The sequence below is a fragment of the Nyctereutes procyonoides genome, unplaced genomic scaffold (genome assembly GCF_905146905.1).
Source record: "Nyctereutes procyonoides isolate TBG_1078 unplaced genomic scaffold, NYPRO_anot_genome, whole genome shotgun sequence".
NCBI lineage: Eukaryota > Metazoa > Chordata > Mammalia > Carnivora > Canidae > Nyctereutes > Nyctereutes procyonoides.
In genome coordinates, this window is record NW_026575126.1 from 8,299,322 (window position 1) to 8,325,662 (window position 26,341).

General features: G+C 42.6%; 1 protein-coding gene across 2 annotated transcripts in view; it reads left to right on the top strand.

The window, feature by feature from the left end:
* The window catches only part of AK5 (adenylate kinase 5), a 234,703-nt gene that overhangs the window by 122,061 nt on the left and 86,301 nt on the right, over positions 1-26,341 (top strand). For both annotated transcript variants that reach the window (XM_055340988.1, XM_055340989.1), the window contains exons 7-8: positions 411-501; positions 8,453-8,529. In XM_055340988.1, the coding sequence (XP_055196963.1) occupies positions 411-501; positions 8,453-8,529 (168 nt within the window). The remainder of the gene's footprint in view (positions 1-410; positions 502-8,452; positions 8,530-26,341) is intronic.

A 26,341-nucleotide genomic window follows, 5' to 3' on the forward strand; every position in this document is an offset into this window, starting at 1 on the left:
GTTTGGGGGCTCCTTCTCTTTTTAATAGTACATTAGAAAATCCCCTCCTATTGTTTAGAACTATGTATTTTCATGGTTCTTTTAATTGAAAACAAAACTCTAAGAGCCAGAAGGCACAAGGTAAATTTCAATGATCATTTTTTTCTAAAGCTTGCTTTATAAAGTAAGAGAATTCTACCCATTTTTCTTAAGCATAAGTCATTGACTGTACACTTATTCCCCAATATCCTTCTCTGATATGTGATCTAGGCTGAAAAACTCTCAAAGTATCTGTCGAAGATTCAAAGGCTTTAATTCCTGTTGACCTGCTTCATTAGCAATACAGTGGTGTGATGCATGCTCTTTATATTTGGGAATGAACTAATTTCTGTCTTCTCTTGTTCCCAACTTGTTTGTCCTGATTTCGCCAGTTTGACGCTGACCGAGACGAAGATGAGGTGTTCTATGACATCAGCATGGCAGTTGACAGCAAGTTATTCCCAAACAAAGAAGCTGCAGCAGGTAAGTCACTGTGTCCTTCAGGCAACAGTATGGCCTGACCACCTGCCAAGTGTCTGGAGCTCGACAGTCTGCTATAAGGTTTTAAGGATGACACCGTCCGAGCTTTATACTTTCTGGTTTACAAATAAAGATACAAAACAGAAAAGAAAGAATATCCATCTGGCCTTTAGAGTTAATGCTTTTCTTCCAGTCCCTGCACAAGTAGATTAGCAGGCAGGTCCTGTACGACATTGACGCACAGGACCTATGTTACTATAATTGAAAAAATCTAATTTAGCTCATTCTTCGTGCAGCAATGAAAAGTTACAGTCCCTCCAGGACCCCCTAACTCATACTTGGTTTTGCTGTACCCCATTGGAAAAGTCTTGCCTTCTGCCTGGTAGCTACTCCCATCCCAACCCACAGCTCCCGTTTTGGCTCTGTGCCTTCCCTTCCTAAGAACTCACACCTAGAAATTTGATGCTGGGGAGCAGCGCAGGGCATCACACTCCCTATCTAGGCGGTCCCTGACCCTTCTCTCACTCTCTTTTGCTCTCTGACTCTGATCAACTCATTGTCCCTCATGGTCTCAACTCTCCATTCCATGTGGATGACTCACACTCTCTCTCTCTCTTTAAGATTTATTTACTTATTCATGAGAGATACACAGAGAGGCAGAGACACAGGCAGAGGGAAAAGCAGGCTCCGCACAGGGAGCCTGATGTGGGACTCGGTCCCGGATCCCAGGATCAGACCCTGAGCCAAAGGCAGACGCTCAACCTCCGAGCCACTCAGGTGTCCAATGACTCTCAAATCTTTGTCCCAGTCCTGACCTTTCTTCTTGGTAATGACCTCAGTGGATAAAGGCCAAAAAAATTCTGGGCTGTAAACAAAAAGGTTAAACATTTAAAAGGCTTGACCATATTTGATTTGAAGCACCTTAAGAGTAGCTTCAAGGTTTTTTTTTATTATTTTTTTATTTATTTATGATAGTCACAGAGAGAGAGAGAGAGAGAGAGAGAGAGAGAGAGAGAGAGAGAGGCAGAGACACAGGCGGATGGAGAAGCAGGCTCCATGCACCGGGAGCCCGACGTGGGATTCGATCCCGGGTCTCCAGGATCGCGCCCTGGGCCAAAGGCAGGCGCCAAACCGCTGCACCACCCAGGGATCCCTTAAGAGTAGCTTCAAAGAAAGGCAGAATGAAAAGAAAGGCAAAGCAATGGTCTCTCTGGGCAGCTCCACCGAGCACGGGGAACAATGTAACCCCACCTGGCTGGTTTTCCAGCCACAGCTACAATAAGGTGGCCTATTGCAGGGAAAGATGGGATACTGAGAAGCATGTAGGAGCATATAGACCAGTGTGTGCTGCTCTGGAAACTGCTGTGTTATCTGTGCTTGTAAGTCCATCTTTTATTTAGAACATTTACTTAGATCTCTAACAACAAATATCTAACTGCTCGGTATCCTTGGTTTGCTAAGACAGTGGAGTGAAGGAGCTGATTTGTTTTTTTTTTTTTAATTTATTTATTTTAATTTTAGTTCCAGTATAGTTAAGATACAGTGTTATATTAGCATCAGTGTATGATAGAGTGATTCAACAATTCTGTACCCTACTCAGTGCGGATCACGGTGGGTGTACTCTCCCCATCCTCCACCACTTTCATCCATTTCCCCACCCACTTCCCCTCTGGTAACCTTGAGCTTATTATAGTTAAGACCCTATTTTTTGGTGTGTCTCTCTCTCTTTTTTTATTTGTTTTGTTTCTTAAATTCCACATGTGAGTGAAATTGTATATTTGTCTTTCCTCTGACTGATTTCAGGTAGCATTTTACTCTTTAGACCCACCCATGTTGTTGCAAATGGCAAGATTTCCTTCTTTTTTGTGGCAGCATAATGTTCCATGGCACATATATACCATGTCTTCTTTATTCATTCATCTTTCAGTGGGCCCGGGGCTGCTTACCTAATTTGGTTATTGTGCATAATGCTGCAATAAACATAGGGGTGCATATGACTTTTAAAATGAGCATTTTTGTATTCTTTGGGTAAATACCCAGTAGGAGAATTACTGGATGATATAGTAGTTCGCTTTTCTTAATTTTTTGAGGAAGCTCCATGCTGTTTTCCACAGTGGCTGCACCACTTTGCATTCCCACCAACAGTGTGAGCGTTTCTTTTTCTCCACGTCCTCTAAGCTGCCTTCCTTAGAATACCTGACACTTTGTGGCTCTCTAGGGGCATTTCTCGAAAGTGGCCTCGGCCTATAGGGCTGCAGCTGCACCAGCTTCCGTGCTAGCAGTAAACAGCCTGAGAGCAGGTGCTGTGTCCTCAGAGTGCACAGCACCTGCCCCATAGCAGCAGTTTCCAGGGACCTCATCCTTCCTCTCTATATTCCAAGACTTCTGAACAGAGGAGTCTGCTCACAGCCTCAACTCCCACAAGTTCCCCTACAAGCTGAGTCCTCTCCAGCCTTAAAATAAGCCTGTTCTATGTATAGCAGCCCTTGGTGATGCAGTGAGCGAGGGGGGGACGTGGTAAACTGGAAACTCACGATGTCTCCCCTACAGGAGGCAGCCACTCCGAAGCCTTATGGTATGGTTGCCATTAAGGAATGGGCCAGTTGTTGCTGGGTCTTTCTCTCTTTCAAGAGAAAACAGAAGCCTGTATCTGTAGGGGAACTCTCCAGGCTTGTAAATGCTGCTGACTCACCCAGTTAAACGGGCCATGTCCGCGGCCACTGCTCCGTGGATTGTCAGCCCCTGGGGTTTTGCCCCTCTAGTCTTCCCTTCTCTTCTCTCTGGACACTGTCTTTGCAGAATCTCAGCTGCCCCACAGCTCCCCTATCACCTCCATGGGAATGGCTTTCTATTAAGTTTTTTAAATAAAAATTCCATATATCTAAGAGGTGCACCATGGTGACTTGGCATGCACGTACATGGAGAAATGACTACTGACTGGCATCTCTTCTCTTCTCATAGTCACCGTTTTTCTGTGTGTGATGAGAGCCCCCGAAATCTATGCTCTCAGCAACTTTCCAGTACTTAATACGGTGTTATTAACTATCGTCACCAGGCTGTGTATTGCATCCCTAGACTTATTCATCCTACGTGACCGTAACCTTGCACCGTTTGGCCAACAGCTCCCCATTTTCCCCACCCACATGCCATGCCAACCACCGCCCTACTCTCTGCTTCAGTGTACTTGTTTTTAGATTCCACATACAAGTGAGATCATGTAGCTTCTCTCTATGAAGAAGGGAGTCAGGCAAAGAAATGTCCCACGGTCTCACGGCCCACACCAATCATCATTCCTCAGGGACACCTTGGGAGTCCTGTTCTTTATCCCCTCTGCACCTGCCAGGGCTCTGTCGTTCTTTGCCAGCCTCTTCCTTCCCCCCTGGCCTCTCCCATCTGCTCAATCCTGTTGCTGTGGTTGGGGAACCTCACCGAATGCAGCTCTGACCACTCTGCCTCCCCAGCAAAATGCAACCAGGCATCCCCTCGACAGTCTCACCCCCAACCCTTCCTTTACCGGATCCCATTTTGTATCTCAGTTTGAATGTGATTTGCCCCAGGAGCGTGCGCAGCCCCTAGCCCAGAATAGATCAGACCCCAGCAGAGTCCCCTGTACTTTTCCTCCGGGTGTGGATCACAGTTGTGATGATATCACCAGGTAGAGGGCTGTTTGTTAAAAATCTCTGGCCTTTATTAGCGTGCAGGACTTCACGAGGATGGAGGGTATGTGTGAGTGTTTGAGACACGGTGTGAATCTCGTAGGAGACACCGCCGAAGCCCTCTTCCACCCAGCTGGTCACCTCAACTGGGCCACTTGTCTGAGCACGTGGCCTCACAGCCTCTCCTCCTCTCTTCCTCTCTCTTTGCCCTCTCTCTTTTCCTTCCTGCCCCTCCCCTGCCATGGAGTAACTGCAAAATCACTCCTGCTCATCTCTCCCAGAACTGTCACAACACCAGCTCCCTTAAGGAGCTCACCTTCTAGGCCCAACTACCGTCCAGATATTTTCCCGAAGAAACACAATGCTCTTTCCAAAGGAATTCCAATGCAGACTGTTACTAAGACTTTCCCTGCCTCCCGGAATGGGAGCGGGGTTCTCTGCGCTTCACAGCGGAGGCACTTAGGAGGGATATGATGTTTGCGGAGAGAATGGAGAAGGTCAAGATGTGCAAAAGCAAAATGTCAGTGTCCCTTTAACGCATCTTTCAGTTATTCAGCATATGTGTAGCAAATGGATTAAACTTCTAAGCTTTGCTCTTATATGTAGAGGTGAAATACAATATGCCACCTAAAGCTGCTCACAGTTTAGCAGAAGGGACAGGACGAGGGAGAGACTGCTTTCCTCAGGGGGGGCAGGTGATGCCTTAGAGGAGCTTTATCTGCAGACCCTTCCCTGCCCAGGAAGCCCTGCCTTGCAGGTGTGCTTCTTTATCTGGGACTCAAAGTGCAAGGAGGACCTTCCTAAACCTTCCGATTGAAGAGCCACTAGGACGACAAAAGTCTGTAACGCTGTCCCAGAAGGCAACATGGTTAGCCTCCCAGTACCTCGAGAGTGAATTTGTACCATCTTCCCACTTAAACTTTTTTTTTAAAGATTTTATGTATTTATTCATGAGAGACACGGAGAGAGAGGCAGAGACACAGGCAAAGGGAGAAGCAGGCCCCATGCAGGGAGCCCTACGTGGGACTCAATCCTGGGTCTCTATGATCACGCCCTGGGCTGAAGGCAGACGCTCAACCACTGAGCCACCCGGGCGTCCCATCTTCCCACTTAAACTTGAGGAGACAACCTGAAAATAATCTTTCTGAAGACCATTCTACATCTGAAACTGGTGCCACAGAGTGCTCCCTGGGGGATTCTGTTTCAGCTCTGTATCTATAGAAGGAATATTTTTAAATCTGAAAGAAATTGAGAAATTCAAAATAGGGGGAAGTGAAAGCCATACTATCACTTTTCCAGAATGCCCTAAATTTGCTGTCCTTTTTGAGTAAAGAGATCATCCCAGGTTTTTTATGTGTTAAATTGTTCAATGAAAGAAGGCAAAAATGTGTACATATATCTATATTTACCTCCCTCTTTTGTATGTCAAACCTTAGATGGTTATTAACGGCCCCATTTTCAGCAAACCAAGCAACCGATGCTAAAAGAAAATGAAAGCCATTCAATCACTCTCTGAGCTGATAATGATATCCATTGTCTATGGCTTCCTCTGATTTATTAGTACTGTTGCCAAGAGCAACAACGTGTCAAGAAATTCCATCCTTTAATGATACAATAAAATTTCTCTTAAAAGTATTTTATTAGGAAAGCCAGTCTCTTCTTCTCTGTAAGCAGGAGTTGTTTATTTTAAGAGGTTTTTTTTTCTTCTTCCTTAAACAAAGATCTCTTCTTTCTACCATTGCTGATAGTTTTCTAGCCATCTTGCTCCAGTTTCAAATATTAATGCATAATATCTGTTAACCAGGTTGAGAGCCCTTCAAAATTTGTACTTTTTTAAAAACAGTTTCTAATTGAACAAAGTAAGTAGGACACAGGAACTATAAAAGTGGCCGTAGGTTTAATAAACGTTTGTGTTCAGATCACATTGCTCATTCCACATGAATCACTCCAAGCACAGCTGTATCATTTGAATCCAAGTACCTGTCACCATTTTTACAAGTCAGTGGTGGGTAATATCCATATTAGGGAAATAATGAAAGCTCAATAAAATTTGCATTACCTTTACTGATGCTGTCAATAGCAACCACCCAGAAAGGAGCATCGATTGACACTCCTTGATTCCACATCTGGTTCTTCCATTCCCGCAGCCACCTGGTGACACGCCTCATCATCCACTGTTACTCACTTTCTCAGAATGTGGAAGAGATGGCAAATTCCTCCAACTCCTGTCCTGTAGGGTATTGTAATGAACGATCATATTCATAAAGTTGTTTGGGTTGCTCTCACTTCGAATTTGGAGTGGGCAGGATTAGGATGTGTTGGGAGAAATGGGAGTTATAACTTCTGTCTTTGAGCTCACTTACTTCCTTTTAGGATCTAGCCCAGGTTGTTTGACTTCTGCAAAACTCATTTTCTTCTTTTCTAAAATGAGGAGGTGGTATTCTGTGAAATACTGGTTCTAAAACCTCCATGGGCCTATAATGGAAAAATACACGTTTACTTCTGACATCTGGACTGCCCCACAACACCTAAGTGCGAACTGAACCCAAAATGAGCTTCAAGACAATCAAATATTTTGGCCCTCCCATAAACCTTATACAATTTCTTATTTGAAAAACAGAAAAAGCACAAAGATAGAAAAATTGCATATGGTGCCACTACTTTTTTAAATTATATATAAAATTTCAGTTTGCAAGTCACTCCTCTAGTCTCACCTTGTTGATAGCGTGTGGTGCACTGTCTTCCCCACTGCTTTCTGCCAACTACCTTATTGACAATGGACTTGGCAAGCGCTGCTGCTCTCGTGACATGATGGCATCACCCAGAGTTGTGCTCTGCACACCTATGCAACCATATATGGCAACTGCACAGTTACTTTTCCAAGTTTCTTTGATGGGTCAAGTATCTCCATTCTGAAAAATTTTATCATCCTTTACAAAAATTATAAAGATACACAAAAACAAGGGTGTCACTGCTTAGTACTTAGTATGACAGTGGGCTAGTCCTTAGTTGATTTGATATACAGTAGGGGTAATGATGAGTAGAAAAAAAAAGAAGAGAAGAGATGAGAAAAGACTGTGTGAGGACACACCTTGAATCTCTCTTTTAAAGAAAGTCTAAAAGCCGCCTTTCTGGGGGAGGTCTGTATCTGAGAAGCATGTGAGATGCTTGACATTTTTGTAAAAATCTGCCTTCAGTGGGACATCTGGGTGGCTCAGTGGTTGAGCATCTGCCTTTGGCTCAGGGCATGATCCTGAGGTCCTGGGATTGAGTCCCACATCGGGCTCCCCACAGGGAGCCTGCTTCTCCCTCCGCCTATGTCTCTGCCTCTCTCTCGGTCTCTCTCATGAATAAATAAAATCTTTTTTAAAAAAATCCGCCTTCATTAAACATTACTCATTGTGTCTTCTGAGCAAGAATTCTTTGGCAGAGACAAGTCTACGTACAATGAAAGGCCAAGTGGTTTGTTTCTTCACAGGGATGTATGGCATTTTATGAGCAGCACTGAATTCTCTTTCTGGCTAGTTAGGTGGTATGTATTTCCCAGGAGGAAGGAGTCATTAAACAAGGCTGATAAATCAGGTGTGCTGCAGGAGCCCCATTATGAAAATTACCGGTTTAAGTTTGAGCCTGGAGGATTAATGGATAAGCAAATTAATGTAACCTGTAGTACGAGGGCGGGGGGGGGGGGTGTTGGGGGGGGGTGAGCTCTCTATTAATACATTAAGTTAACCAGATTCTTCATATCATCAGGGACTAAAGTGTCCCAAAGGCTGGAGGAAAAAATTGTCAGTTTTCATGGAGTGAGCAAACTCGGCCCCACTTATTTCTGGAACTTCCTTGCTCCTCCCCTACTACTCCATACTTAGCTCACAGTGTTCCTTCTATCTCATTTACTACTACACCCCTAAACCACTGCTCCTCCTGGACCATCCATCCTTACTCACCCTCAAACTCAGGCGATCGATGCTTAATTCTTGTGCTTAATTCTTACTGCCATCATCACTCCCACTACTAGTCAGAATTAGTAGCTCTTTATTTTGGTTTCTGAAACTTGCTGTTGACAAATCAGTCTCCTCCACAAGGCTGTCTTCTTCTGAAGGCCGGACACTGTCTAGAGTATCTGTGTTTTCTATCTGGGAGCCCAAACATGGTGCCCAGCAGAAGAGAAGAATCTAAAGACATTTGTGAATTAAATGTAACCCTCAGAACAATACGGGAATCTAATGGGAGGTAGTTAGCTTTAGAAACATATACACACCACCTTCCCCAGGTAATCTTTTCTTTTCTAATCTTAGGTTCCAGTGACCTTGATCCTTCAATGATGTTGGATACTGGAGAGACCATTGATACAGGCTCTGATTATGAAGATCAGGTAACTAAAATCTAGAAATATCTCTCTATTTAAATGTTTTTCATTTTAGCCTTTGTAAATGTTGTATGAAAATTAGAATTATAAATCATTTTTGAGGCATTTACAGGTAACAGCATATTCCCTGATAGATCACACTGGCCTATAGCCTTTGTTCACTGACTTTAGCCCTTCAGCCCCATCTTCCCCACAGTTCCAAAACAGTAATTAATTAAAGAAAGGTTTGTGGTTTAAGTTACATGAGAAGGAAATGGAGTAATATGAGGTTCTCTTGTCCGAGAATTTGCCTGCGTCTCTCTATCCCTTTCTGAAAATGAACCAACAGTATTTACAGAGTACCAGTTACAGATCCAGAATTCTGCTTTTCTATTTCTGAAAAGGACTAATGACCAATGACAACACAGTCAAGAAGTCAAATATATTTTCTATTTTAATAAAACTAGGGAAATTTATCTAGGTCATTTTCCTGTCAGCAGAAGAACTCTCCCTCCTGCTGTATTTTAATAATCCAAAGTAGTTGGCAAATGATCCAACTTCTAATTAGGCTTTTTGTTGAAAAAGAGGATAATGTCTGAAACTTCCTTCTACTGCTCATCAGTGCTCCTCTGTGAGTGCTGAAAGCCAAGTCAACGTGTTCTTGAGGGTTTTGTCCCCCCATCTTCAACTAACATATGCCACAAATAAAGCCGAGAGACCTAACCAGTGTCTAAATGTAATGGCTGGCTATCCATTTCATAGTCATATTCAGAAGCTATTTTCCAGGGGCACCTGGATGGCTCAGTCGGTTAAGCGTCTGCCTTGGGCTCAGGTCATGATCCCAGGATCCTGGGATCGAGCTCCAAGTGGGGCTCTGCACCCAGTGAGGAACCTGCTTCTCCCTCCGCCTCTGCCCCTCCACACTGCTGATGCTCTCTTACATGCAAGCTCTCTCATGCTCTCTCTCTCAAATAAATAAATAAAATTGTATAAAACAATAAGGAAGCTATTTTCCTGAGCATTAGGTTTCTTCTTTTATATTAAAAAGCAAGCCTGTGTGGTTCAGTGGTTGGGCATCTGCCTTGGGCTCAGGACATGTCGATCCTGGGGTCCTGGAATCGAGTCCCGCATCAGGCTCCCCATGGGGAGCCTGCTTCTCCCTCTGCCTGGGCCTCTGTCTCTCTCCCCGTGTCTCTCATGAATAAATAAATAAAATCTTTTTAAAATATTTTTTAAAAAGCAAGGAGAAAATATTGACAAGTGATATAATAGGTCCTATGTATTTATAATTTTTTAGCATTTATTAACACTTAATACATACTGAACATTGTGCCAAGTTCCTTAGTTTTATTCTCTTGCTAATTCCTTACAACATCTCTAGGAAATAAGAATTGTGATCTTTATTTTATAGATAAGGATATAAAGACACAAAGAGTAATTTGCCCACAGTTGCAAAAATAAGTTCACAGTGGGGAGGAGAACTTAAGGCACATTTCCTCACATCTGCACCATACTGCCTCCTAACTCAGCCTCCAAAGATGGGCCATTCAGTGATACGTTTTAGGAGCCTTTTCAGTTGCTAACTCCCAAGACCCTAGAAAAGGCAAATTCCAAACACTTTCAGTTGAAGGGGAGCTCATGATCCAAAATTACAGACTGCATAAAAAAATGAACCATTACTAGATATCCAGCTGATTTAAAAATGGAAGGTTTCCCACCCCAAGAACTAGAGAGAACAGGAAAGCCTGAAAGAAATTTCAGTATAGGAATACTTAAAATATTCAAGAAGATAAAGTGAAGATAAGAAGAAACCATGAAACAAGTACAGAAAAGAATGGGAAGGAAGAGGCAGGAAGGAAAAGGAAAGACATAGAAATTCTAGGCACAAAAAATATTGTCATTGAAATAGAAATTCCGTTAACAGTTTGAACAGTAGGCTAGACACAGCTGAAAAGAGACTAAAATGACAGAGCTGAGGAAATTGCCTTAGAATAAACCAGAAAGCTTAAACAGTTGTCAAATGTAAGAACTAACTCGGGAGTCACTGAGGATAGGTTGACTGGGCTGACATATTCAAAAAAATTCAAAAAAGAGTTCCGGGAGAGGAGCACCTGGGTGGCTCAGCAGTTGAGCATCTGCCTTTGGCTCAGGTCATGATCCCAAGGTCCTGGGATCGAGTCCCACATTGGGCTCCCAACAGGAAGCTCCTTCTCCCTCTGCCTGTGTCTCTGCCTCTCTCTGTGTGTGTCTCATGAATAAATGAATAAAATCTTAAAAAAAAAAAAGAGTTCTGGGAGAAAATAGGGGGATAGAGCAGAGGCTCCCTTTGATTTATTACTTGATTTATTTTATTATTTCAACAGATAATAGTTGAGAATTTTACAGAGATGAGAAATAACACAAATCCCCCATTGGAAGGAGCACATCCAGTCCTGAGCAGGATAAAAACAACAACAACAAAAAAATTCTTCACTTATTCTTTTTTTTTTCATTTAGTCATTCAGCAACTACTAATTGAGCCCCTACTGTATGCCAGGTACTGTTTAGGTACTGAAAAATATGTTAAAAAAAAAAGTAGGCAAGAAGCTTACATTCTAGTAGAGAAGACAGACACTAAACAATCAACATGGTAAATTAGTGAATTCTCTAGATGTGAGACATGGTAAGTTCTATGAGAAAAGGAAAAGTAGAATAAGGTGAGAGGGTTAGAGTGCTAGGGTTGGAAACAGGTTTGTGTCTGTCTCTGGCAGAGATTTGGCACATAATGTAAAACATCAGAGCACGGAAGGCAAAAATATTAAAAGTAAAAAGGCACTACCCATAAAGGAACAATAATTTTGGGGACAGCAGATTAGATGCTGCAGGAGCTTGCATTTATTGAGCACCTGCTATAAACCGGACACTGTGTTTTATGGTTTATGTGCATTATTGCTAATCCTTACAGAAACTGAAGAAGGTAGCTCCGTTTACCCCAGTTGACAGCAGACGACATTGAAGCTCATGGAAGTTCAGACACTTCCCAAGACTGCACTGCTAGCAAGCTGTCGAGTCAGGAAAAAACACTTTGATGAGCCTGGCAACCAAAATCTAGTTTCTAATTTACCATTCCAAAAAAAGCCATTATCCAGGTCACTGGGGATCTATTGCCAATTCCAGTTAACACTTTTTAGTCATCCTTCTTGACCTCTGCCACATTTTATTCAACACATTTTTACTGTAAAGGGTCATGTGGTGACTACCTCAGGCTCTGTGAGCCATATGGTCTCTGTGACAATTGTTGTGCAAAAGCAGCCATAACAATACACGAACAAATGAGTCTGGCTGTGTTCCAGTGCAGCTTTATTTATTGATCCTGAAACTGAATTCTGTATAATTCTCATGTGATTTAGTTCAACTATTTAAAAATCTAGAACCCCTCTTAAACCGAAAAGCTGTCCACAAACAGCAGTGCAGTTTGCTGGCTGTAGGCTGCAGCTGTAGTTGGCTGACTCCAGCTATAAACTATCCTCCCATTCTTGACATTCTCCTCTCCCTTAGGGTCTAACATTTCTAAATTATTTATTCTGTCCTAAATACTTCACACTTGTTTCCTCATTTTACCCTCAATTATATGAGATAGATATTATTAACACATTATTGTCATAGTTTATTAAAATATCTTTTACTTAACATATTTTATTGCTATTTATTCTATTATTATGTATATTATTATTATTATTATAGTATTATTCCAATAAGGAAACTGAAGTACGGAGAAATTAAGCAATTTACTCAAGGTTACACAGCTAGCAAGAGCTGTAGATGAAATTCAAACACAGCCATCTGACTCCAGAGCCAGGGTCAAGAAAGGTGGGCGAGGCTCTGCTGTAGTAACAAATAAAACTCAAAATCGGAGTGCTTTCCTTCCAGAGGTTTCTTTTACATGCAACCTCCAAAGGGGTCATAAATGGGAAGGCAAAGAGCCTGAGGAAGATGGACTGGCTCTTAAAGATGGACTTGCACGTTACCTCCTCCCGCATTCATCTGGCAGCCCTGGTCACTGGTCTGTCCTCCCCTAACCCCCCCACCCCCACCATGCAGAAAGGCTTGGAAATGGAGCTTGCTCATGCATCCAGGAATGGGGGGGATGAGTTTGGTGACCACTGAGCCAGCCTTAGCCACAGATCTCTTGGCCTGCTCTGTGTTCACTCTCTTGGTGCTCCTCCTACTTGTTCTTGGGGTCCTGGCTGAGCTGCTCTCTGTTGGTGCCTTATTCAAATGTGAATGTTTCGGAGCTTCTGTGGCTTCTTCAATCCTCACTGCACACATTCCCCTTAAAAAACTCATCCACAGCCATGACTTCTGCTTTGCTCAGAGCTCCCAGGTGAGCTCCTGTTACATATGTCTGCCTGCCCAATAGTGCTGGTTGGATTTCCCATATGCATCTCAAACTCAACACGTCCAGAACCAAAATCACCATCTTCCCCCACAAAATCTGCTCGTCCTTCTGTTTTCCCTATTTCTGTTAATGATACCTCCAGCCTGCCAGCTGCCCAAGCCAGAGACAAGACATCTTCATAGCCTCCTTCCTTTCTGTCCCTCCTTACATCAGTTTGGTTCAAGAAGCCAGTCGGTTGTCCTGTGCAGAAATTGCTCCTTCTCACTCTGGTTCCACAGCCACAGCCCTGGTTGGCACCCTCTGTCTTCCTCCCTGGGATCACAGAGACAGTCTCCTAACCAGGCTCCCTGCCCTAGCCTCCTTTCCCATCGTAATCATCTTGTTGCAAAGCAAAGCCAGTCACGGCATTCTCATTGATATCAGAATGGAGCAGGAACCTCTTCTTATAATATGTGCAAAACCTTCAAATCAGAATCTGACCCCCCCCTACCTCCCTCCCAAACTCATCCCTTGCCAATCACCAAAGAATACTCAATGCTCCAGCTGTACCAAACTATTTTCAATTCCATTTCAATTCAATTCAGTTTCAAGTGGCTTGTGATTTGCACAGTCTCTTCCCTCTATATGGAAGCTTCCACAAACCTGTCATGCTCATCCCAGATAACCCTACTCCTGTGCCATCAGGACCACGCTTCTTCTCAAGGAAACCTTTGTATTGTTACATGTTCAGTTCACCTTCTCGGGGGTGGCCCAGGAGACCCTATGTTGTAATATCCTGGCATTACCGGGATTGTGTTCTGTTCTAGTTGTCCTCAATGCCTGCCACACAGCCTGGCCTGCAGCATAGGCTCAATAAAAGCCCACTTTTGAAAGCCCATAAAATGACTTCAGTTCCTCTTCAGATGTAATTTTCCATAATTTGTTAACTCTTGCTAACTCTTTTGGCTTGGGTTTCCTCTTCTAAAAAATGATGATGATAACCTCACTGGAAGTACTGTTGGGAGAGGTACACAGTGCAGGGATCACTGTCCAGAACAAACACTCCGCGAACGTAAACCCTTCTCTTCCCTCCCCCAGGCCCAACTTAGACTGAACTTTCTCTATCTGACAGAGGCCCCCATTTCCTCAGCTAAGGGAATGCTAATTGAGCGCTTCTGGGTTTCAGTCTGGAATGTAGGAGCTTCTTTGTAACCAGTGTTTCCTAACACAAGTAAGAAGCTGAACGAACTGAAAATTCAGCAGTCCTCATTTCTCTCAGAGAAGTGAGGTCACAGGGCAAACCACTGCACCAAAATTGGAGAGAGAGAGAGAGAGAGAGAGAGAGAGAGAGAGACAGAAGGGCAGATTCAAAAAATCAGAGTTTACCAGAGTAGAAACCTGAAAGCAAGAACCTCACCAGGAACCAGTCAGGGTAGGAAAACCTAGAGGGTAACTGGCAAATCGCAGGAGACTCAGTGGGGCAAGCGTGAGAGTTAAAAGCTCCAGGGGGAGCCAGTCCAAGGGGTCCCCAAACTTTTGTGAGTTTTACCTCCAGGAGTTCTATCGGGTCCTCACAGTGAATATCAGAGAAAAATCATTTAGTGCTTCTGGCGAGGGGGAGGAGAAAAGGAACCATTTTGACATATATACACCACAGTTTTCTGTTTTTGACAAGGCCCACTCTCAGGAGAAACTATTTTATCAGAACCTAACTTGCTGGGATTTTATCAGAGCCTACCCTACGTGGGAGAATGGAAATACCCAACTCCAGCCCTCCCACTGCCCCTGCCCAGCTATCCTGTCCCACCTAAAAGGGGAGGGGGGGCTAAGATACACTGGTGAAGTTCACAGTCCAGGGGCTAACCAGAAGACTAAGATGTAATCATAGGATTATATGTGTTTCATAGAATGCTTCCTTACCACTACATTACTAAAAGTTTATTTATCACAGTTCTTTTACCTAGTACATCGTGTCCACTTTTCAACAAAAAATTATAAGGCATACTAAAAGGCAAAAACACATTTGAAAAGCATGAAAATAAGAGTAATACATACAAGGCAGGATTACTGGACTTAACAGAACAGGATTTTTTTTTAAGATTTTATTTATTTATTCATGAGAGACAGAGAGAGAGAGAGAGAGAGAGAGAGAGAGGCAAAGACACAGGAAGAGGGAGAAGCAGGTTCCTTGCAGGGAGCCCGATGCGGGATTTGATCCCTGGTCTCCAGGGTCACGCCCTGGGTGGAAGGCAGGTGCTAAACCGCTGAGCCATCCAGGGATCCCCCAGAACAGGATTTTTTAAAAAAATATATGACTAATATGTTAAGAGCTTAAGTAGACAACATGCAAAAACAGATAACATGCATAGTAATATAAGCAGAGAGATGGAAATCCTAAGAAAAAAAACAAAAAGAAATCCCAGAGATCAAAAATATTATAACAGAAATGAAGAATGCCCTTGATAGGTAGGCTATTAGTAAACTGGACATGGCTGAGGACAAAATATCTGATCTTGAGAATATGACAAGAACTTCCAAAACTGAAAGGCAAAGAGATAGAAGACAGAAAACAAAACAAAAGCAAAAAAAAAAGAGAGAACATTCCAGAACTATGAGATGATTACAAAAGGTGAAATATGCAAATATGTTCAAACTGCAAAAAATTTTGAAAAGAGCATGAGAAAAAATACACCTTACTTATAGAAAAGCAAAGATAAGAAAGACATTCAACTTCTCAAAAAACACACAAGCAAAAAGAGAGTGGAGTGAAATACCTAATGGGTGAAGGAAAACATATTTTTAACCTGGAATTCTGTATCCTACAAAATTATGCTTCAAAAATGAAGGAGCAAAAGACTTTCTCAAATAAAAATTGAGGGAATGTGTTGCCAATAGGCCTGCCTTGCGAGAAATGTTGAAAGGAGTTCTCTAAAGAGAAGGGAAGTGATAGATTAGGAATTGGTATCTACATAATATAGAAAGGAAGACTAATAGAGAATGAATAAATGAAGGTAAAATGAAAAATTTTATTTTTCTTAATTTTAATTGATCTAACAGATAATCATTTGTTCAAAACAATAGCAATGATGTATTCAATTATGCAGGCATATGTGTAAGTGAAATGAGTGACAGCAATGATACAAGAGATGGGAGGAAAAATTAGGAATATTTTGTTATTTTAAGCCATTCTCACTGCCCACTTACTTGAAAATAGACTTGGATTCTTTTCAATATATATTGCAAACTCTAGAGCAGCCACTAAAAAAAAAAAAGTTTAAAAGAAGTATAATTGATATGCTGAAAAAAGGAGAAAAAATAGAATCATTTAAAACCTCCATTAAATGATTTAAAACTCAGTTAAAACCATGCAGGCATAAAAAGGGTTGGAAGCCAAACATAGGAACAAAGAAAATGGGCAACAAATAGAAAACAGTAATAAATATGGTAGAAATTAATCCAACTGTATCAACAAACACTTTAAATGTCAGTGATCTGGGGGCACCTGACTGGCTCAGTCGGAAGAGCATGCAACTCTTGAACATCTTGGTCATGAGCTCGAGCCCCACGTTGAGTGTAGAGATTACTAAAAAAAATAAATGAACAAACAAAAAAAAATGTCAGCAATCTAAATATATCAAGTGAAAGGGATTTTCAGAGTGGAATCAAAAAGCAAGACCCAAATATATGTTGTCTACAAGAAACCTACTTTAAATATAAAGACACGTAAATTAGTGTAACCAGGTGGAGAAAGATATACTGTGCTACCACTAACCAAAGGAAAACAAGAGCAGCTCTGTTAACTTCAGACAGAGTAAACTTAAGAGCAAAGAAATTTATCAGGGATGAAGAAGGGCATTACCTAATGATAATATTATGTCGATATTCCAAGGAAATGTAACAACCCTTATTGGATATGTACCTAACAACAGAGTGGGTCCAGGCTCACTGTCCCCCCCCACGTCCTTGATCCCACCCCTTTCCTCTCCTTAGGACCTTGTTCCATTAACTGGTGTTGCTTCACCCTTCTCACGGCTCTCATCCTCAAAGTGGCTTTCTTTTTCTCTAACAACCCAACATCCCGACTTTGAAGAACATGGTCAGCAGCACCAAGTGTCCCAGGAAGGCCAAGTGGGATATTGTCTTCTCCCCTTCCCTTCAATACCAAATTTGGTGAAAGAGAAGTCAGCTCCCCAGCTTCCGTGACTTCACCTCCCAGTCTGCCCCATAAACCAGCCTCTGCCTATCTGGTTTCTCTAAGAGACTACTAAAAACCATCTCATACCTGCCAAGTCAGGAAGACATTTCCAATGTATGGGGTCCAGCACACTGATCACACTTTCTGCTTCCTTAGAGCTCTTGAGTCCTTGGCTTATGCCACCTCTATGGCCTCATTTCTTTATCTCCTCCCCACCCCCCCGCCCCGCATTATGGTCTGTGATAGGAGAGGAGCCTGGAGAGCGTGCTTTGTAGAGCAGGTTTGGTGTTTTAACTTTATTCTAAGAGCAGTGGGAAGCCTTAAAGAGTTGTGTTTTGTTTATGGCATGAGTATATGAACGGGCAGGACATAACAGGTATATTTATGTTTAAAAAAAAGATTGCTCTTGCTGCAATGTGGAGAACACATTGGAGGAAGGAAAGAATGGGTGTAGAGAGACTTCAGTGGTCCTGAAGAGATGACGGATGATGGTACCTAGCACTGGAGTGATGAAGGAGGTGGACAGAAAAGGATATATTTAAGGGGTACTTGTGAGGCAAAGTCAATAGGACTTCATGTTAAAATGGATATGAGAACCAAAGGGGAGTGAACTTTGGAAAAACAAATGCTTGGGTTTTTAACTTGTACAGCTGGGTAGATGGTAGTGGCATTCACTGAGAAAGAACACTAAGAAAACACCAGTTCTGAAAGGAAAAGAGCATGAGTGTAATTTTAGACCTGTGAGTTCAAAATGCCTTACTGTATCCAAGTAGAGAATTCAAGTGAACAATTGAATATACAAATCTGGTGCTCAGAGGAAAAATCTGGGCTGGAAATAGATATTTGTGAGCTTCTGAATATAGGTAGAACATGAAGCTGCATGTGGAGATGATACTTAAAGAGAACAGATTTGAGAAGAGTCTGCCACTGAGCAATGAGGAAATAAATTTAAAGACCAGGGAGAGGAAGATAGCGCAGGAAAGAGATGCAGAAGGAGCCGTTAGAGAGACAGGAGGGCGATGAGCAGAACGTGACGTCCCAGAAACCAAAGAAAACAGTATTTTGAGAAGCAGAGAGGGTCAAATGCTGACGAGAAGATGAAGAGGGAGAACGGAAATTGGCCACCGTGTATGGAAACACGGAGGAAATTGTTGACCTTACAAAGGGCTACTGGGGAAGTGGTTTGGTTAGTTTGTAATGGAAGACAATTGAGCATGTTTAAAAACTCACAGGAAGGATCCACTCATTAGGGAGAAGGAGAGTATACAAGACAGAGGAAGCTTCCTTTGAATGCAGGAGGCCTGGGCTCTAAGGTCAGGTGTGCAATGTGGGAAGTTAATATGTTCCCGTCAGATGACTTCCAGGGGCAGAGCCATCTGTTGAGAGTCTGAGATTTGAAGCAGGTACAGGAATGATTTGTGGATCCGGGGGGGAGAGAGAACTAAGGAGACCCAGGAGGACTGGCAGGCAGTCAGGGAGTCCATTTGATGTTAGTGTCTAGAAATTTATTTTGACCAATCTATCCATCTCCTTTTTTTTTTCCATTCAATTAGCAAATGTTTTATTGGCTACCTCATAGGTGCCAGACACTCTTCTAGGCAGTAATGACACAGAGTGCTGTGGAATTTCCCATGGGGCACAGAGACGGTTGGTAGTTCCCTTCATGCAGTGATGGAATTTGATCGATACAAGGTGCAAACAGAGCAGAGCGTCAGCAGAGTGAGTGATGGTGGGCCCAGAACAGGAAGGAAAGTGGACAGAGGACAGTTAGGGGGAAAGTCCAGCAGAGCCAGAAGCACATTTGACTTCTTTAAAAATAGAACTCTGTGTCACAAATATGAGCTCTAACTCTTTATTAAAAAGAATATTTGATCCTGCGGTCCCGGCAATCCTGCAAGGATCTCAAATCCTCCTTCTTCTTCCTTGAGATCTTCTCTAATCATCAGAGTAAACATTCATTTCTTTCCTGCCCCACTGAACACGCAGAACCCTTGAGGTTTATACCCTGAGGCTTAGCACTTGATTATATTTAATCTTGTAGTTCATTATATACTGACTCCTATCACTGCGTCATTGTCTCCTACACTTATCCATCATGAGAAAGGGCATAGACTGTGGAGCCAGAGAGACTTATTTGATTTAGAGCTGGTGTCACACTTATGAGTTCCAAGTTACTGCACCTCTGCAAGGCTGAGTTTCTTCACCTGTAAAAATGGATGTAATTCCTTGCTCCTTGCAAGGACAGGGAGCACCTGGTTGGCTTAGTTGGCTAAGGGTCCGACTCTTTTTTTTTTTAAACATTTTTATTTATTTATTCATGAGAGACACACACAGAGAGAGAGAGAGAGAGTCAGAGACACAGGCAGAGAGAGAAGCAGGCTCCATGCAGGGAGCCCGACATGGGACTCGATCCCTGGTCTCCAGGATCACGCCCTGGGCTGAAGGCGGTGCTAAACTGCTGAGCCACCTGGGCTGCCCTAAGGGTCCACCTCTTGATTTCAGCTCAGGTCACCATCTCCCTATAATGGTCAAGGGATGGAGCCCCGTGTCAGGCTTCACTCTCTGCTTAGAATTCTTTCCCGTTCCCTCTTCCTCCCTCTGTGCTCTCTCCCTAAAATAAATAAAATCTTAAAAAAAAAAAAAAAAAAAAAACAGAGTAACTGAGTATCTATGTAAAGGTGTCTGCCACGTAGACCATCCAGTAAATATTTCCTCTTCATTCTTTGTTTCTCAGAAAAGAGGACCCTATAATGTACTTGTTTGGTGTCCACTACACTGGGACAGGGGACACCGTCACAATTCGAATAGACTTAATAAATAAAATCATAATGCCACATGCCCTTGCCAGAGCAGATAACCGAGTTTATGTGTGTGTGTGTTAACTGAATTTCCGTGGTGATATTTACCTTCCAAATCAAGAAAAACTACATCTAGCCAAAGCATGTGTTGGGTCGTATTTGTAAGGCTGACTCAAACACGGCCATTCCCAAAGCAGTATATTTGAGTAACACAGCACTGATCATAATTTGGGCACTTACTGACTTGTAGCCCACATGCTGCGTCCTGCTCTAATGGGCAAATGGGGTTTCTCTGGCAGGTCCCACAAGGCCTAGCTGAGGCTGGGAAAATAGGATGGCCAGGCTTACCTCTCAGCTCGGCAGGAAGCGCTCCTTCTTGGTAGTGAAAACTGTTGATGGCCCAATGGAATGATAAAAGCAGGGACATTGGAGAGGGACCAAAATCCAAGAAACTTGTAAATCAAGCTTTTCCCAAACACTGACGCACAAACACCTGCTGCGGGTTGAGGCGGCCAGCTCTCCCTGGCTGGCTTCATCGGCCGTGGGGAGTTGGAACTAAGTGGTGCTGTAAGAAGGAAAACAAGTCCCATTTTTAAATGTCAGAAGTTAATCAGGATGTATTTCCACTATTCTTGCCTGCAAAGTCAGGGACGTCCTTCATGTTTTAAGTATAGATATTAAATATTAAACAGCAATGTTAGATCACTGAGGTTGCCGGTTTGGGGCAGAGTTCAGTATATTTCCACACTCTGAATATGTAAAATGGCTCATCGCTATGCACGTCTAGCAAGCTCCAGCACAGGAATATAGGACAAATCTCTGCGGAAGGTAAATGAGAAGGAATAGAATTCTTCACTTCCGAGAGGTGGGATAGACTCCAGGGGTAAAAACCCATGAAGGACCGATCAGTAGAGACCGGTTGTTTTCCTCCTTTCAAAAACCCTATTATTCTTGTCAGACGGGTTCTGTAATTAATCTCATGGGCTCCTGCGCCATCCTATTAACTAGCGTGATCTTGAATGCCTTGTCATTTTGAAGGCAAAATGAAAATATGTGTGATAACACAATAGTATCACTGCCTAATAGAGGGAAGGAAACAGAACTACGTGTGACCTGTCCCCTGATGTGCCTCAGAGCCTCAAAAACAGGAAACTGTTGTTAATGGGAAACCAAATAAGCTTCTGGGATTGTGATGTATTTACAGAAGTGAGGGTGGGGAGAGAGTGCGAAACGCTGAGAGCCTGATCTAAAAGCAAACAGAGGCTTGCCCAGACCTCAGGGTGAGTGGCAGGGGAGGGATGTGATGACGGTGCCCTTTGCTCTTTGGCGTTGGTTACCAAGGAGCAGCATTACCATCATCCACCTGCTGACGATCTTCCTCTTCCTATGGGATGTCGGGTCACAGTGTATATCCTCATTTCAATTTTCCTATGGAATCCATATTTTTATGAGGGATGGCGGTTGTGGCTACAGCCAGGGAGGACCCCAGGCCTACTTACGGTCCTGAATGGCTCTGAATTCTGGTTCTGCCATTTCCTGGCTTTGTGATGTTGGCACATCCACTTAACTGCTCCGAGCCTCAGTTTCCAAACCTATAAAATAAAGAAAATCACGTAAAGATTAAAGAGCCGGATTCTATCGAGCCATCCTGCCAAATGTAAGACGCTATCTACACAGTTCGACAGACATAGAGTCTTAACATGATTATTTCCTCTAAGTTTCTCATGTCCTCTTTCGAATGTGGATAGAAAACATGTTAGGGAACAGTCGTTTTAACCACTTAGAATTTTTAAAGGACCCCAAGAAAATAATAAAATAGTGAAAACAAAGAATTTACTCGGAACTCCAGTACCCATCCTAGAAGTTTCAGGCGGACTTTCCTACCTTGGACCAGCGCTCGTTCCTATTTGTAGCATAGCCCTTGTCACACGGAATGTGGCTATTTGTATACATGCCTTTCTCCTCCAGGAGACTATACCCAGGGCACAATGTCTACTTTACTACAATTTCTTAATTCTTTGCGTAACTCTTGACACAACATAGGAGGGCAATTCAGAAATATTTTCTCCAGGGGATCCCTGGGTGGCGCAGCGGTTTGGCGCCTGCCTTTGGCCCAGGGCGCGATCCTGGAGACCTGGGATCGAATCCCACGTCGGGCTCCCGGTGCATGGAGCCTGCTTCTCCCTCTGCCTGTGTCTCTGCCTCTCTCTCTCTCTCTCTGTGACTATCGTAAATAAATAAATAAAAAAAAAAAACCTTTAAAAAAAAAAAAGAAATATTTTCTCCATAAGCAGAAAGAAGAATTTCAAAGGGAAGTGTGAGGAGGAAACCTGACATTCTTACACTGTGAACAGAGACCAGGGCACCAGGGAGTAAAACAAATGCACGATGATGCGATGCGATTGCAAATGGTGATGATGAAAACATTGTTTTAATTTGTGTTTTTGAAGGAGGGTAGCAAGGATGCTGAGAGGTCCAAAAACTATCATGCAAGAAGTGGTTGGAAGCTCTGGAAATATCTAAGTGAAGAATTACCTCCTCCTAAAAGCACGATGGCTGAGCAAGCTCTTGCTGGCCTGTTCAGTCCATGGTGGGCAGGGTTTGTGGTCTTCTTCACATCTCCGTTCCTGAAGCCTTGCACCACACCTGAGTGATGCTCAATAACTAACTGTCCAGTGAAGAAATTCCATTATCTATAAGAGACTATGTCATTTTAGAAGAGGGAGTTAGACTTTCCCTTATGAGAGAGAACTGAGCCCTAGAAATAGAAACGACAAAGAGGCGGAATTCAGATCAGTGTATGAGGAGTTTTCTAACTAGTGTTCGGGGCCAGTTGGCTATCTCATTGAAGATATTCAAATTCTAGATGACCATTCCTCATGGACCTTTATTCAAAAATGATCTGCACTAATGGTGGGGAGGGGGATTGCGTGCCTCCTAGGGTCCTTTCCATCTCTGAGTCTATTTGTATACAAACAAGTCAATGTGTGAGTGTGTGTGTGTGTGTGTGTGTTCACACACGTGCATCCCAGAAATATCTAAATATTATCCCCACTAGCCCGCTCCAATGCCTGAAGTCCCATCACCAGGGAGTTTAAGGGAGAGGAGAAATTTGATACTTTGCCACTAGAAGGTCTCACTCAATTTTCCATCATGAACTTATTTAATCAAATGTAACCAACTGCACCGAATAAAGTTGTCTTCATTTTAGAACATTGTCAATTGTGCGATCCCTTTCAGCTTTAAATCCAGACCAGTAAAAGTCATGGTATTCTCAAATATCAAAGATCATAGGAGTGTTCTCTAGAAAGGCAACCCTGTTAGGAGTAGAAGCATACGAAGCCACTGTCAGTCACGGACCCTGAAGTGGGAATGAATTCCTCACGTTAACCAGAGGTGGTGCGGTCCAGTGTTACAACCAGTGATGTGCAGTGCTTACAAGCATAGGCTGAGGGGTCAGACTGCCTGGCTTTGAGTTCTGCTTCTGCCAGTTACTAACCATGTGGCCTTGAACTTCTTTATGTAAAGTTTCCTCACTTGCAGAGATAATATAACAATGCACCCAGAACAATAACAGGGGCACCTAGAGGCTCAGTGGTTGAGCTTCTGTGTTCAGCTCAGGGCGTGATCCCGGGGTCCTGGGATTGAGTCCCACATCAGGCTCCCCATAGGCAGCCTTCTCGCTCTGCCTGTGTCTCTGCCTCTCTCTGTGTGTGTGTGTGTGTGTGTGTCTCCCGAATCAATAAATAAAATCTTTAATAAAAACTAATAATAATACCTAAAACATAGTAAGTACCTACTCTGAATCAGACATAATGCTAAGCATTATTCAATTACCTTAACAACCCTCCCTCTGGCCCCAAGTTTCAATCAAGACAGAGGTGTTATGTCACCTAGCCCAGGTCATCCAGCTAGCGAGTGGGAGAGCTGCAACGCAGCCCCACTCTGTCCAGGGCCAAAACCTGTGCCCCTGACCTCCTCAGCCTCCTTGCTGAAAATGTTGCTTTCTAGCCTTGCATTTGTGAGGGATTTTCAGGGTAAGAACCTAGAGGAAGAGTAATAATAATAATAAAAATAATAATAGCTAAAATTTCTGGAGTGCTTTCTATGTTTCAGGCACTATGCAAAGCACTTCACATACAGTAAGCCTCATCACAGCCTTACAAAGTTCTGTAATTATTCCCATTTTACAGATCTAGAACTGAGGGCCAGAGAGGTTAAGTAACATGGCAAAAATTCACCCAGACAGTCGGACATCACTGAGACTAAGTCTTAACCACCACACTATGATTCTGCTTTAGGATAGCCCTCAGCAGGGTGGGGCAGGGGACTTGGGGACACCAGGAAACCATAGCAGCTCCATGATCCAAAAGAAGATGGGTTGAAGTGAAAAAGAGACAAAGACAGTTGGAACCCATTTACCTTTTTGGCGATTTTGCTAGAACTTCCCCCAACGTTGGGAATGGGAATGGGCCCAGAGACAAACAGATGGGATGGACTTTTGAGGCACACCATGTGGTGGTAGGTATGGGGCTTTTGGTTTGCTTGTCTTTAATTTAGAAGCTTGATGACTCAGCAGGAACACACTGGGGTAAATGCAACAACACCCTTTTTAAAATCACTTTGCTTTTTAATTAATCTTATTTAGGGGAAACCGCAGAGAACCCAACATGAAACTTCCAGGGTTTTTTTTTTACTGCATATATTCATAACCTTGAAGAAAATTCAGAGCCAACAGCTTTTATTAAGTGCCTGCCCGCTGCCAAGAGCTCTGGAGATTGGTTTAATCCTCACTCAACCCTGGGAAGAAGGTGTCATTATCCCCAAGGTCACAAAACTAATAATGTCTCCACTCCAGGTTCATCTCTTCTCAGTAAGCAGTGCTGCTGCCCTAGAATCTATAATAATGACCCCAGCAGCAACTGTCTTCAAAAAAAAAAAAAAAAAACCCACAAAAACAAACAATCAAAAACCTAGCTTGTATTTTATCCCAGTATTTACAGTCATAGGAGTTCCCAGTATTTACAGTCATAGGAGTTCATCTCTTCACAGGCTTATAAAATGAGCAAGCCATATAAGCAGATGTTTAAGCTTCTAAGAAATGTCAAGTCTGTGATTGCTTCTCTTTCGATGCATAATAATCTCTCATTTCCTTGTCATTTACTTAAATTTAATAACTTCTCATTTATAAAAGCAAGACTAAATGCTGCAGAAATTTTGGAAAACTATGATAAGTATGAAAAAGAAAGCTAACATTAACATCTTGGAGTATTTTAATAGATATACAGATATATAATAGATTAATAGATAATACAGATTAATAGATACAAAGATTAATATATAGACAGATTGGTTAATAGATATACAGATATATAATAAAGTTATGATCAATGTTTTCATTTAATAATATAGCATTTCTCATGTCATCAAATAACTTCTGTAAACACTTCCTCAATGACAGTGTAAAATATAATTTTGCAAGTATACTAGATTTATTTTCATCATTCCCTTACTCCAGGGCATTTATTTTTCATCTTTTCCCTATTATAAATAATGCTGCCCTGGATGTCATTGCACATAAACTTTGCCCACATTTCTGATTATTACCTAGGAAAGATTCCTAATAATGAGATTATTAGCCCGCAGGATCTAAAACGTAGTATTGCTATATTTCTACTTCTTTCTAATCGGGTATACTTCAGCGATAAAGTGAGGATTCTTGACGGGACATAAGGATTCTAAAAAGGAAGATTTTTAGATAAAAAAATTATCACCTAAATCTAAATTTCGTTCATCTAAATTATTTGAAATAGGAGCTGTCAAATGGGGTCCGATTTCATTCATCGGAGCTAGGTTAATTATTTGAAATAGGCGCTGTCAAATTGGGTCCGATTTAGTCCCACCTGACTCTGGATGCAGGAGTGTACATTAAATGTTAAAAATATCTGCAGTCCATTGATCAATAAGGTAGTCGCCCATGATGCCTGTCACCCAGGGGGCCAGGCTAGCTTAGGACTCTGGGACTTGAGGCAGAGCCACTTGAGACGTTCTTTTCCTTGGAAACAAGCTAAATCCAGTCATTTCAGCAGGCAGCTACCGAGCTTCCTTGGGCCCAGTTGTGTGCTGGTGCTTCCATGCCTTCTCCCTTTCCCTGGAAACAGTACCCTTCAAGACAGCCAAGAGTTCCTGCTCTTTCCAAACTCACAGGATGCCTTAAATACTTGCAGCTAGTTCCCAGAACATCTCCATTAATTTCCTTATGTCTCATTTGACCTTCCTGTTACCTACGGAGGAAAATGTGTTTCTACAGGAAGAAAAGACACTTGTAGAGGCAAAACCAGAAAACAAAAGTAAATCGACTCTCCTAAGAAATACCACACAGACTAGAAGCCATAGAGAATGATACGACGAACACCCTTTATCCGCTTCCCAGCTTAAGAAATGAAACATTGCAAATAATTGAAGCCCTCTGTGCACCACCTCCCCCGT